Source organism: Cryptotermes secundus, unplaced genomic scaffold (assembly GCF_002891405.2).
Source record: "Cryptotermes secundus unplaced genomic scaffold, Csec_1.0 scaffold1476, whole genome shotgun sequence".
Taxonomy (NCBI): domain Eukaryota; kingdom Metazoa; phylum Arthropoda; class Insecta; order Blattodea; family Kalotermitidae; genus Cryptotermes; species Cryptotermes secundus.
In genome coordinates, this window is record NW_019737419.1 from 66,730 (window position 1) to 81,556 (window position 14,827).

At 42.3% G+C, this 14,827-nt stretch overlaps 1 protein-coding gene across 1 annotated transcript; it reads right to left on the reverse strand.

The window, feature by feature from the left end:
* Window positions 1–5,597: 5,597 nt before the first annotated feature.
* On the reverse strand, window positions 5,598–11,832 carry LOC111870438. Its single transcript, XM_023862738.2, has 5 exons — window positions 11,741–11,832; window positions 11,024–11,194; window positions 10,040–10,252; window positions 9,131–9,307; window positions 5,598–5,717 (listed from the first exon to the last, which is right to left on the reverse strand). The coding sequence occupies exons 1-5, from the start codon at window positions 11,762–11,764 to the stop codon at window positions 5,598–5,600; spliced, it is 705 nt and encodes a 234-aa protein (XP_023718506.1). The 5' UTR covers window positions 11,765–11,832.
* Window positions 11,833–14,827: the final 2,995 nt, after the last annotated feature.

Genomic DNA, 14,827 nt, shown 5'->3' on the forward strand with positions numbered 1-14,827 from the left:
GATGGTGGGCAGATAGAAGTGACAAGAAAACGAGGAAGACGTAAGAAGATGCTGGATGACCTTGGGGACAGAAGAGGATACTGTCATTTGAAGGAGAAAGCTCTAGATCGCATTAAGTGGAGGAATTGTTTTGGAAGAGACTGTGGACCTGTCGTCTTGACAGATTACTGATGATGATGATGATGCTTTGTCCCAAAGATGGTAACCCTTTGTTCTGTCATCATAACCAAGGAACACACATTCTCTTGACCGAGGGCCAAATTTCCCTTCTCAGTGTGCGCTGGGAACCCATGCCCATGCCCTGCACCCAAACACCCTCATGTGTTAGAAGTCTTCTTTCTTCAAGTCTCTCCCTTTCCATATCTGTGTTGGAAGTCTTTGTTCTTCAAGTCTCTAACTTTCCATATCTCTAATGGTGTCTTGAACTCGATAGCTTCTGATGGGCACCTGTTCCTCATATAGCAAGCTGTTTGTAATGCCTCCGCCCACAAGTTATTTGGTAGTCCTGATTCAATCAATACGCATCTGATGACATTACACAATGTTAAATTGATGCGCTCACATAAGCCATTCTGCTCAGGTGTGTAGATAACTGATCTTCTGTGCTGTATTCCACTTTCCTGTAAATATTTCTGTACGCCGGCTTCCAGGTACTCGGTCCCCTGGTCCGTCTGTAACTCTTTAATTTTCTTATCACGCAGTAATTCCACCCTATTTTTATACTTCATGAACTCCGCAAATGTCTCACTCTTTCTTCTGATAGCAATAGCTGTTACGTACCTTGATGCTTCGTCTATGAACGTAATGATGTATTTCTTCTGTCGCATTAACATAGGTGATACTGGTTATATATTGTCAGAGTGGACTCTTATCTAAAACTTATTTGGCCTTTTCCTCTTCTCCAGTTGGGAACGGTTCTCGTTGCATTTTTCCTTGAATACATGGTAAACACTCTCTCTCTCTCTATCACTCAGATTAGTATTTAATTCGTCTAATACTTCTAGTTTCTTCATTGCCTCCAAGTGTAGATGTCCAAGTCTACTATGTCATGTTGCCAATGAAACCAATGATGCTTTCTTCTTCCTGTCATATGCCTCCTTGATGTCGCACATGGTGGTGCTACCCAGGGTCATTACATAATAAAGCCTTGACACTTGGTGAGCTTGGAATATCATCTTCTCATTATGCATGATTATCGACGTACCTTCATGCATCACAATCTTAAGTCCCTTTTCTTCAATCTGGCCTTGAGAAATTAGATTATCTTGTAGCTCTGGGACATAAAGCATATCTTTTAACTCAATATCATTTCCTCCGCATTCTTGGGACATTTCGAGCGTTATCCTTCCCTTTCCTGCAATTTTTAAAGGGGCTCCATCACCTACTACTACCTCTCCATTTATGCTTGCAAAGTCATGCATGAGATCCTTCCTGTCTGTCATATGAGCAGATGCTCCACTGTCGAGCAGCCATACACTCCCATTGTTTATTATATTCTTCTTAGTACATAGTAGTATATGCTCCCTAGTTACTACAGATGCGCTGACCCTCTCCTTCTTTTCATATCTGGTTTCCACATATTTACTCCTTTCACCGTTTCTCTCCTCTGTTATTGGCCCCTTCCAACCGTCTAGGGCAATTGTACGCAATGTGGATTTCTTCCACACATGCATAGCACCAAAACCGCTGCTTGGTACGCTCATACTGCTTACCTCCTCCGAGTCTGAATTTCCCTTTGTCCTGATAGCTGTATTGACTTTGGTAGTTCTGCTTCTCTTCTGCATCTTTCGTCTCTGTTTGTCTCCTTGAGTAATTTCTCTTCACTTTAAGCACCTGATGTTCTTCTACCTCATCTTGCTTTTCTTGTTCCTCTTCTTCAAGTAAGTACTGCTTAACTACTGCCATTTATAAATTATTTGGCTGTGCTATCAGTGTCTTCACTGTTACCTCATATTTGGGTTTGGGTGGTCCAGTTAGACATACTGCTGCTAACTGTCTGTCCAAAAATCCAAGATCATTTCTCTTCAGTAGCCTATTAACACTTTGCGGACCGGCAATTTAAATATTTAAATCACCCTGGGGCCCAGCATTTTTAAACCTACTACCCTAACTTGTGCACTGTTCACTTTAAAAATTAATATAAAATCTCATAATTAATTTTATGAACTAAAATTTTTGGAGAACACTTACCAATGCTCCTAGAAGTACTTGAGAGTGTGATATTTCTGGAAACATTCCCCTTTGTGAAGTGGCATTACACAGAACTTCCACATGTAGACCGTCATACTCCTTTTATTGTGTACTGCGCAAACACGGCATCACCTAGAAGGCTTGCACGTTCACTCTTCACAATTTTCATGAGGGTATGTTTCCACATATCACCAGAGAGTCGCCCAGGGGGGTCCACATGAGGCCTGCATGGGGTGGGAGTTGATGGGCCCGGTCGCACTAAGTCTGTGTCTGACTCTGGTTCTGCTGCCACCATCTGGTCTGTAGCCCAGGCCTTTGCCACATTCATCAGAAATGCTTTGTATTTCAATTTCGAATTGGGGTTTAGATTTTTGTAAACCAAAAATGAATTGAAAATGGCACAATTTATAAGTCACAAGGCAACTTTCTTTGTCCACTTTATTGTTTATCTAGGAAGAGAATAATAGGCCAAGCATTGATCGGCTCTATCAACTCCCTTCATGAACATATTATACTCAGAAATACAAATAGGCTTCTTTACTTGTCCATGTCTCCTTTGAACATGAACCATGCTCAAATTGTGAATTGTGGGAATCATATTCACGACACGAGTATCTCTATCTCCAAAAAACAGTTCCGCTACTTCAGACATTTGCGTTGTGTCCAATGGAATTTGTTTCACCCCTGGATTTCCAGTAAACTGTCCCAAAGTCACCCCATTTTGCCTACTTTTCCCCATGTGTCTGTACCCGCAATTTTACTACCTGCACTTTTGTTGGAGCTACTTTCACTTTTATTGTCTGTGGCTACACTTGTTTGTTGACCCCTGTCACTGCCACTGTCTCAGTTTCACTACTCCTTTCACAAGGCACGTCAAATAGCTCATCGGAGAACGAGTAGGATATTTCTTTTTCTCCGAGATATTGCTTCGTCTTCAACCGCTTCTGTCCTTGATTCATATTGCACTAATATCCTGCCTGGTACATAACAGCTTGAAGGGTCAAAGATTATTTTCCTTTGGAGGGGGAACCAAAACAGTGAAGTCAAGTTACTGCCTACTAAGCAAACATTCCAGAGTAATATTACGCAGTAGTCATTCATTTGGGTGGCGACAGAGAGATGTATAGTGTGTTACAACTTATCGTGTTCTAAAAACCAGTTAACAGGCGAACGGTCCGCCATGTTTAAAAGCGAAAAACCTTTTAAAGGTTGCACGGTCTGCAAAGTGTTAAGAGTGATAATCTTTGAGCAGTAATCTTGCATGCTTACATCCTCAGATTTTTGTATGCAAGCTAATTCTCTTAGTTTTATTATGGCACTGTATTCTGTGTTTTCGTTACATACTTTGTCCAATGTTCCCCATGCTTCTCTGGCCTCATTGCAGTCTTGTATGCCGTTGATCAGTTTGTCACTTACAGTTCTCATGATGACTGCTAACGCTGTAAGATTTTCTTTGGCTCTCCTCATCTCCGTTTGTGATAACTGCACTCTTGTTGCGTCTTCACATCCAGCGATTGCCTCCCAACATTCATGTAATGAAAGTTCTGACTTCACACGCGCCATCCAACCATTATAATTGCGTCATGTTAGTTTCGGTATCATAAAAGTTTTCTCCTCTTGCACACCACAGTGCATACTTCGTTCCACAATCTTGACTGGATCTCTTCAACAGATGCCTCCCTCTCTCGCACAACAATTTTCCACGGAAAAAAAGGGAGAAAGCACTACCGCAAGAGTCACTTAACAAGCTTGACCATTTCACACAACACACTTTGAGGTGTAATATTTGATGCCTGGGCCCATAACCTGTTAATTTATTATGTTGTAAAACTTTGTTTCTTTGTCTTTGTATAAAGAGCTATCACATACACAAATTAACATGTCACACGGCTACTACGTGACTGCTTATTTCACTACAGTACGACTCGTAGAGCGCAGCACTACTTACTCCCTTCCAATGCTCCCAATCAATCATACCAATATAACACAACTGGAGTCTGGTCAACACATGAGCATACTCTTACAGATACAGTTCACAAGAACTGTCTTCAGTACAGTGAATAAAGAAGATTATAGTTCAGCTGTACGTATATTGGTTATTAATGCTAAGTGATTCGTAAGTTCTGAAGCAGCTTTCATTTACTGCCATCTGCTATGAGAGAATGTTTATTGCCTACATATTTAAAAAAGTGTGGCACACAGTAGTGTAGTTGATTGAGGCACTATGCTACAAGCCGGAAGGCCATAGGATTGATTCCCAATGAGATCACTGGTTCAGAAACCCAAACGCACAAAGCTCTGCCAGGAAAACCTAAGGAAGAAACCTGATTAAAACATGTATCACAGCATATGCAGGAGTCATGAGAACAGTGTTGAGATACAGAGTTGAGCAGGCAGACCTCAAGGACATTCACACTTTGCTTCAGAAGTCTAAATAGACTGTGCTATTACAGGAATGTTTTGAGGTATACAATATTCAGGCATGTGAAACACTATCATGCAATGCTGAATAACACCACCACAAAGGTGAAGTTGCAACACTGACGAACCCACATCCAATAAAAACATGGGGTCATGGAAGCAAAGCTCCATACAATAAAGACTTTGGTATTGGGTGGCAAAGCCTTTATTGAAAGAGTTCCTATGAGCAGGTTAAGACAAGTGGCGATGGATATGAAGAACAAGAGTGCACTACCCCTATTCATCTCTATCTCAGCAGCACGCATGTGCTCCTGTGGATCTTAGCATTGGTAACACACACTGAAAAAGGCAGGGGCTACAAACTAAATAATACCCAAAAAATCGTAAAACTATTAATAAATGCAGACGTAAATACTTGATTAAAGTGAATACAAATCCAAATAACCCACCCCGATCAGAGATACAAGCAACAGAAAACCAGACTACAGGCAAGCAAAAGGAAACAATACAAAACCCAATTATGGCCTGTATGTGGTGTGCACACTCGAGGCCAAAGGAAAAGAAATTAAATACCAAAGAGGAAACAACTTCCTTTGGCAGACCACAGAGGGACCACACTGCCCTGATTGGGAAGTAGAATGGTGGCTGAAATAGTTTTAGGAGGAGACAAGCTAAAACAAATTTTAAATATACCTTCCTGAGTCGGAACCAAGGCCGCAGTGAATTTCAGAGAGACGAGCCACAGCACAATGGAACAAAAAAGGGACTGGAAGGTTGAAGGGAGTGAAGAAGGGGGCTCATGTGCACCGTATAGACACACATAAAGGGGCATTCTCTAATGCCTGGTTAACCCAACAGCATAAAAGACAGCTGAAGGGACAGAAGAAGGAATGAGTTGCTGCAGAACAGCTGCTAGGCACAGCTCAATTGGTGTCCTGAGACGGCACTCTACTTGTCACAGTCTTCATGCTAGCTACCTGCCTGACTTACTCTTCCTTGAAGATGGGTGCAGTACGTTCCTCCAAAATCTTGGCAACAATCAAAAGACTAATGGCAAGCTGGACAGCACCGGTGAGCTGCAAACTTTTTTTAAGTCCCTTGCATGGCTGTCCATAGAATAACATGAAAACGTGTGAAGGTCCACATGGCTTCTGGGGACTTGTGGTTGCTGATACTGTAAGTGGTAATATATCAGAACGGTATAGCCAAACCCAGTTATAAGACATACAAAGTGTCCACGCCATCTGGGTCCCAAACAGAAAACTGTGTGAGTGCACATGACTGATGCTCTGTGCTCCACAATTGGACTCACACACTGGGGCAGTGAGAAGGGTCTCTGACTGGTTGAGAGCTGAGTACTATTTCTGCCTCCACACATGGTTATAACGGTTAAGTCCACAACAGAACTGAAAGTGCAGAAGCTAAACCCTGATCACCAGTCTAATGCATCTTTCACACTGTCAATTCATTTTTCTTTTCTTCAAATAAAATGAGCTTCTCAATACTAGTTCACTCAACTGCCACATGATACAAATCCCTAGGTAAGGAACAAATCTGATAATGTTGGGCCTAACATACACCATGAGAGGGGAAAAAGAAGCACTTGGAGACAAATCTTCCCCGGTACCACCGTGAACCTGGATCGAACTTGGGACATTGAAGTGAAGAGCCAGCCACCGTGATACATAAGAATTAATTCAGTACCTGAGCAAATACTGTTATGTCACATTTCAGTTTTCTGACTCAGAAGCAGTTGTGCTCTGTAATACGTTCCTATATGGCACACAAGTGCACTGTCTAGCACTTTGTGAAGGAAGCAGAACGCAATCTCGAAAGAATGGGCCGAAGAATGGACAAGTTTTGCAATGAGGTGTGCAATGGGAGTGAAAGCACAAAATACAGCAACCCACATGAGGATGGGAAAGGAGTTCCCCTCAGCCGTCGTCAGAAGTAAAACCTTGCTCATTGACATTACGATTTATAAAGGGAAAATCAAGATGGCATCCCACCAAACATGAGCAAGAGCAGAGCCAGAAGTTTGCGGTCAGTGAATTCTGGGCATGGGAAATTAAACTGAGAAATTATCTATGCCCCTGCACTACGCCTGCATTCCGAGATGAACCTAACAAACAGAATCTTTCGGTATTTCTGAGTTATTATATCTTTAGTTCCGATCAGCTTCTACATCTACACTAACCCGTCAACAGTGGCATACATCCTGGAAAAGCAGTTTTCTACAAAAACCCTACTGTTTACACACTCTTCCAACGGGACACAATTTTCTCATGATTAAACGTCAATGCCACTGAGTTCGTTCCTTTACGTGCCGGGGAAAAATTTCCAATAGGAATCCCATGGCATTACAACTAGCACATCAAAGGTCATGGAAGACGAATATCAACTATTACATAGGGCCTTAAGTGAAACTAAGGCAATGAGAACAGTGATACGTTTAGTGGTAACGTTGTTTTTCTCCATGATATGAGAATCATCTACGAAGTAGGGCAGTGGAAAGGTCCTTGCAGAAACTCGAATGTGAAATTGCAAAACATTACAAAAGTGAGGAGAGTGAGGGAGGCATAATCAGCAAACAGTACCTTGAAGAGTGAGGGCCAAGATCAGCAGTTGAGTGATATGAGTGATATTGCGGAGATGGTTGTGTCCGCTGTGGTCGTGCTTTCTCAGCAACAGTTGACAGGAAATACTCTTACATGACTCAAAAACGATGCAAATGTATCACTGGTGCAAGTTAGAGAAGGCAGTAGCACCTCAGATCAACAAGGTCAGTGCCCTCTAAGAGGTCCTTCGTTGATGCGTGACATATCTGTTGCCTCCAGAACATGTTTATTGTGCCACTGTCAAGCAATATCTGCTTTTTCTGGGTCCAAGCCCTAACAGTGGATCCAGGAAAGGCATCCATTGAGAGGCAACGGACGGTAAACAATCTCCCGTGGCAACAAACACGAGAATAACAATCTCCCGTGGCAACAAACACGAGAACAACTGCTAGGCAATAGCTCGCTCGACACGTCACTCAAGGTGGAAGAATTGTTGGGCATGTTTTCTGTGCTCTCCGTGCCGAGGTTATGTAATGAGAACCAACTGGACAAAAAAATTCTGGTCATGAGCCCTGGGGATTGAAGGTTTGTGCTTAAAATTTGAATAAATAAGTTTAAAAAAAAATAAGTTCGGTTTCTTTTGGGTACCCCCTCGTATCTGTCTTCCTCTAGCATCCTCTGTGTACTTTCCAACTTCAGACAATACAGCGACCTGCAGCTCTTACCATGATACACACATCCCACTGTACTTCATATGCACGATGCACTATTCTTCCTCAGTGTGAAGTCAACGCGGTGTACAGTGGTGCCACGGACAACTCTCAGCATCCGGAACAGCACTTTACACTGTCATCTGCCCAGCGCTGGCCTCAAAGGGTACATAATGATACTGTGACATGTTGCGCTATGGAGAACACCCTCCCCCTTCCCGCCAGCCGTGACGTGCTGAGCGGAGCTGAAGTGTGCTGAGTCCAAGCACACTGGTCACTATGCAACACAAGTAAACACCGGTTGCTAAGCAAAGCGGGTAAACAGTGGTTGCTAGAGACGATGGCAATAACAGCGGTACCCATTACGTAACAGGCAAAACACGGCGTCAGACAACAGTGATGCTTATTACATAACTGTTTTCCGGTTGTCCGGCTGAGGGTTTATAAGGGAACTACACAGCCACCGAGACAGTTCTAAAGGCAACAGCCTATGAGTTGAGTTGGAATCTAGCCAGCGGAGGGTTACGAGTTGAATTGAATTGTGGTAGTCACCGAGTTTAGTTGTAACGAGTGAATCATGATAGAGTGGACAGATTTGTGTGTAGGGTTCTAATGTGTGTAAACCCATAACATTGTTGTAATTAATTGTAGCCGATACTTGTAGGTTGTTAAATAAACCGGTTAACAATCCGAACAGCGTCTTCAGTAACGAAACACGTTACAATACATTACAGTCTTGTCTACTTGGGTTCACAAACAGTATGTGATATGTGCAATGTAAGTCGTAACACGAAAACATTTCACATAAGTACAATACCCAGTAGCTAAGTGTACCCTTTGTGAAGAGCCAAGGGGAACCTCCATTTCCAATTCCTGTCAGAAAAACCTAAAATCTTCAAACATTAAATGGGGCACTACAGTCACTCAAAAAATCCCCCATCCTCTATGGAACATGCCAGTTCATTACTGTGTTCACAGAAACCTGTTACTGGTCCCTGCCAGGAATTCTAGCTGACATACCTTATTTCTTTAAGACCTATCCCAGGATTATCTTCCCATCTACACCCAGGTCTCCCAGGTAGTGTCTTCCTTTCAGGTCTTGTGACCTAACTAATGTCCACACTTCTCAAGAAACCTATACATGCTACATGCCCAGCTCATCTCATCCTCCTTGAATCAGTAACCCTGCTAAAATGACACTGCTAATGGTACAAATTATGGAAGTCCTAACTCTGCAGTTCAGTACATTACCCACTGAATCTCAACACTAAACTCGGCGTTTTCAATTTTGCGTTTCTCAACACAGTCACAATCAGAACCAACACCACAGTCACCTTCCCTGTAGGAACTCTTCACAGCTGCGGTGCGACAGGACTCGAAGGGAAGAACTCCTGGATGCCCCACTCTCAGCTGAAGGCTGATGAGCTCCTTTACATTGATATGGACAGTAACGTGGGACTACCTTCATTCTTGTGGTACATTTAGAACGTGGCGCCTCGTCACCTGGGTCAGCAATTTCTTTGCCCAAGTCTCACCAGCCCCTCAAACAAACAGTACAATCTGCCTACTAGTGTATGCACTGACAGCAGCACAAGGCAACACAACTCTCACAATGTGTTGAACAGTAAGTATGCAAACACTTTAACCCTTTGGCGCGGTTATTTAAATTCCGCGGCCGCGTCTCCGGCGGTAATATATTCAGGCGGCCATTTAAATTTTGCTCGAAAATGATTTATTCATCATTGTTCTTAAATTCTATGAGATAGGAACATGAAACTTTCACTAAAATGATCTTAAAAGGTGGTTTTATAACCTTACCTTATAATATGAGCGCCCTGTATCTCGGGAATGGAAGCAGGTTGTTTAGTATCTGAGCAGTGAATGGTACGCCTTGAAGGATGAAACTTTCACTAATTTGATCTTAAAAGATGGTTTTTATAACCTTACCTTATAATATGAGCGCCCGTTATCTCGGCAATGGAAGCAGCTGATTTAGTAGAATCTGAGCCGTGTAAGGAAGGCCTTGAAGCATTCGTATAACCCAACGGTGCCCCCCATTCACCACTCCAATTTGTGTATCTTTTCTTTGGCCCACACATCTGTGCGGCCATGCCTTCTTCCCCGTGAGGGGTATAGTTCAAGGAAATGTCTTTCCGTGACCCGNTGTGCACGTCTAGCGGAGGCAACTGGGGATCTCCCTGGGAAATCCTTCCCTGATGCAAAGTCAAGCATGTCCACAAGGGGGGCGTGAGGTAGGACCTTTATGGATTGAGTAAGCTGGGTTCCACATCCTCCATCACTTAGAACAGCAACTTCTTCAGTGATACCACTCCAGCACTGTTCACGTGGGCTATGTACACAGCACTCCATGCACTGGGAACCAAACATGGAGTACAGTATACATCGGTGCGCAAACTGAAGATGGTCTTTCATTTAGAATGGTCTAGGAAAACACTAACAGTTCAGTCTACAGGCTGGACAGCTGAAGACTCAATTCCTGGCAGATGTAAGTGATTTTCCTCTACTTCAGAGCATACAGACCAGCTCTGGAGCTCTACTGAGACGGTCACTATAAAGCGTATAGTCTTCTGGCTTGTAATTCTATGTGGTTTGGAGAAAGTCTCAAGTTTCAGAACACAGGTAAAAATGGTAAAAGCTATGTAACAGGCTGTGGAGGCCCTTAGCATTTTGAGATGTCAAGGCTCCCCAATTTTCTAAAACTAGATCACAGATGGCAGTGGGGTCAGCCTTATACGCCAGCTGCCCTTTACCCTCAGGAAGATTCCTGGTACTCATTTCTGTTAGGGGCTGAGTTGACACCAGGGCCATAGTGTGGCTGAAAGGATTAGGTCAATTGAAAAAAAATCCAAAGACCTCATTGGGACTTTAACCAGCGACCTTCTGGCTTGTAGCATACTGCCTCAACAAACAATGCTAACCCATGCCCCTTCAAAGTGACATATGACACCAATTTTCAGGTCTGAAGAAAAAGCTAAGCATAAAATTTGTTGTCTACTTCTGCTGGTTTCATGCTTAGCTGACGCTTCAACGTAATATCTTTGTCTGAAATACTGGTCCCTTCTAACCCTCACAGGGACAGGATTCTACTATTCCTACACAAAGTGCTTATGGCATAACAAATACCTGTATTAGGAAGCATTTGCCTGCAGTCATGGCAGAAACTTTGAGATTGTCCATCTTCAGCCTGAAGTTCATGAACTCCTTGAAGGTGAGGGTGACAGTACTTCCATTCTCACTGCTCCACAATAAATGAACAGTGGGCACCAACCAGTGAATACCAACGTCTCTTAGGAACTGTTAACAAAGAAAGAGGCCATAAGATTTAAATTAGAAGCCTACTACTGCTAGTGGGCTTTCAGCTGAGAAGGAAACATGCTATTTGCAAGTGCAGGGTGACAAGTTTCCTCCATCCCAACACAAACTTATCACATTCTATAAGAACTGCTAGAACACTGCCCCTTCTGTCTTTAAGCATGACTCAAGGCTCATAAGAAATTCTTCAGTTCTGAAGTGAATAGTTTCTTCATGTCCGGGCATAAAGTACGCACACCACCAATACTTCGCTGTCTAATAGCAGCTGCACATTCTGCAGTAACCAGCTGCCAAAACTGAATGCTTCCTGCATAACCTTAAGTTCAGACATTTATGTTCATTCTCATGGGCAAAATGTAAAATGTGGGTGCAGATCCCAGTGCAAATTGTTCCTTGAGTACTTGTCTGTATACATCCTTGAATATCTTAAACCTCTTCTTTAGTCTGCACATTGTGCTAAGTTTGTCTCGCACGACAAAATTACGTATTCCGCTTTCGGCCAACACTACACTGTTACTTCCTTCTTACCTGCAAGATCTTATGCCAAATCATTATAAGCCGCAAAATAAACACCTACGCTCTTCTACATCACACCAAACTCACAAACAAAATGGCTACCTTAACCACCTTCATTCTTTGGCCGACACTAGCGCTGTCGAGCATTCTCTTCCCCATGTTCAAAAATTACTTATTCGCGTTGTACTTGAAATACGTATTTAATCTGTACAGTTTTCACCCACACTCACAATGCTATCTCGATATGTCTACTTTAGATTAAAGAAACTCAAAGAAATTTACTCAGAGATTTAAGACTTTGAAGCAGTTTAGTTCTTAACTATTACGTTCATAAATGCAGTTCCTACATTACAGAAAAACATTATTCATGTTCATTATAAAGACATATCAGCAAGCAGATTATTCTTCATGTTATTTTACGACGCTTCCAGTATCTACAAAACTATGCGTGTATACCCGTAACCTGGCAACGACAGCGAAATAAGCTGCTACTAAAAGCTGTTGCTAGGTATTCGCTTCGTAAACAGAAGCCGTTGCTAGATAATCGCTCTGTAAATAAATGTTGTTGCTAGGTACAATACCACACCAGGCGACACGCAACAATAAAAGAACTGTTGGAATAGGTGTATTCTGGGTGGTCAGGCACAGGCTATATAACGAAGCAGCTAGTTTGATTCCAGTTGCAATGTGACTTTGACTTTGACTTTTTCGTGCGTAGCAAGTGAGCAGTTGTATTTCGCGGTCCGCCGTGAGGAATCTAACAACGACTAGAGAGGGCTATAACAAACTGAGAAGAATTAGTGAGTACTGTAGTTACTTGTAGAGCGTGTAAATTAGTGAGAGTGATGTAATTGATGTAATTAATTAATTATAATTAATTAAACATTAACAATTACATCACTCTCACTAATTTACACGCTCTACAAGTAACTACAGTACTCACTAATTCTTCTCAGTTTGTTATAGCCCTCTCTAGTCGTTGTTAGATTCCTCACGGCGGACCGCGAAATACAACTGCTCACTTGCTACGCACGANGTCCTACCACCTGTCTCTTCCTAGGGGTGTGATTCGAAGATCACGGCGCTGCCACTAATTATTACGACGTGACCACAGGGGGGCGTGGAGGTATCCCACCGATGCCACCAATTATTATGCTGCGACGGCGGGGGTGGGTAAACACAATATTAATTCACTGAGGTATCTGCCGCCTTTGCTTGAGTTTGCAATTCTCCTGGAGGATTCGGTAAAGGACTCTAACCGTCTGTGTATACGATCAAGATGCTGAAGAAGTAGCCAAGTTCCAACAAAGGACTGTAGAGCCATAAACAGATATGCAGGGTTTTTTTTGTTTGTAATATCCCAATGAAGAAGACAAACTACGAGCAGTAAGGGATATGTGCATTTGTTCAGCTAGATTATATTTTTGGGAGAATAAGTGCAACAACGAAGCGGACTGGTTGCTACGCAGCGTTGCAGTAAATATTTTTCGGCAGCGTTGCTCAGCAACGCCTTTGTAAACACGACGATTACGCAATAGTGAAGCGATGTGCGTTTTCTGCTGTCCGACTTAGAGTTTATAAGAGAAACTGGAATGCCTGAGGAGTTCAGTTCAGATATATCAGCCGTGAAAGAAGAAGAACCGAACGCGTGGTTAGAAGATTTTATGTGATAATCAGCGATAGTTTGTGATAATTGAAAAGGTACTGGGAGTGTGTATTTCAGTGAGACTTGTATAGCTCCCGTGTCATAAATACGTGAAGACTGCCGAAGATTAACTGAAGAGATTAGCGTGTAGTGAGTATAAGTTGTGTAAATCAGTAAGAGTGTAATAAGTAATTGTAGTTACGACCGGTAAGTGGTTAATAAAACCAATTAGCAATTCAAACGGCGTCTTCAGTAGCCAGACACGTTACAATGCGTTCAATGAGTACTGGCTCGTAAATGTTTTATACCCAGTGGCGTAACTCATACTCGTGATTTCTTTTCAATTAGGTATCTTTTTAATGCTTGTATTGGGGGTTTACTCAGGTCTGTCTGGTAGAGTTAGAACGGTACATGTTTTCAGTCTATGTGTAGTTTCGCTGTTGTCTAATATGTTCACTGCTAAAGCATTAGAGTGATTCCGTAATTTTCTTAAGTATTTTTATTCCACCTCTTTATTTCACTGGGCAGTGTGTTCATTTATAGACCTTCATGGATCCTATGATTCTTTATTTACCAATATGCTTTCCGAGTGACTTGGAGGGTCTGATTTAAAGCGCTGGAGGATTTCGATTTTGGACTTAGGGGCTGTTCCCCATAGCTGAACTGAATTCCGTAAACCCATATGGGTTTGAGTACTGCTTTGTATAGGAGGAGTTTGCTCTCTATTGATTGTGTTGATTTTCCGAGTAGCCAGTTCATTTGTTTCGCTTTTTGGTTGAGCTGTTTTCTTTTGATTTTGATATGCTTTGCCCATCTCAGCCTTCTTTCGAGATGCATGCCTAGGTATTTCACTTCATGTTTCTGGGGTAGATCAACATTACCCATTTGCACTGTCGGATAGGTTTGGTTGCCTAGGATTAATGTAATATGCGTGGATTGATTTCGACGTATTTTAATTCTTTATTTCTTCATCTAATCATCGAGCTTATTGATGGCGGGTTCGAGTTTCACTGAGAATATCGTTGGATCTTCATGTGTGGATAATATTGCTATATCATCCGCGAAGGTAGCAGTTGTTGTGTTGTCTGATATTGGGAGGTCGCTTGTGTAGGTAAGATATAGGACAGGTCCAAAGACACTTCCTAGCGGTACGCCTGCTTCAGTTTTTCTTAAGGTTGTGATTACGTCGTTGAATTTCACTTGAAAGAGTTCATCCGTTAGATATGATTATATTCTGTGATATGTATAGGGAAGGACTTTTCTGATTTTGAAAAGGAGGCCTGGATACCATGTTTATCAAACTCTTGTGTGATGTCTCGGAACACCGCAGAGCAGTACTGTTTCTTTTTTTAAACTTTCTCTTATTTTATCTTGTAATTCGGTGTATTTGTTCTATGGTAGCGTGTTTCTGTCAAAATCCACACTTATGATCCGACAGGATTCGGTTTCCTTCC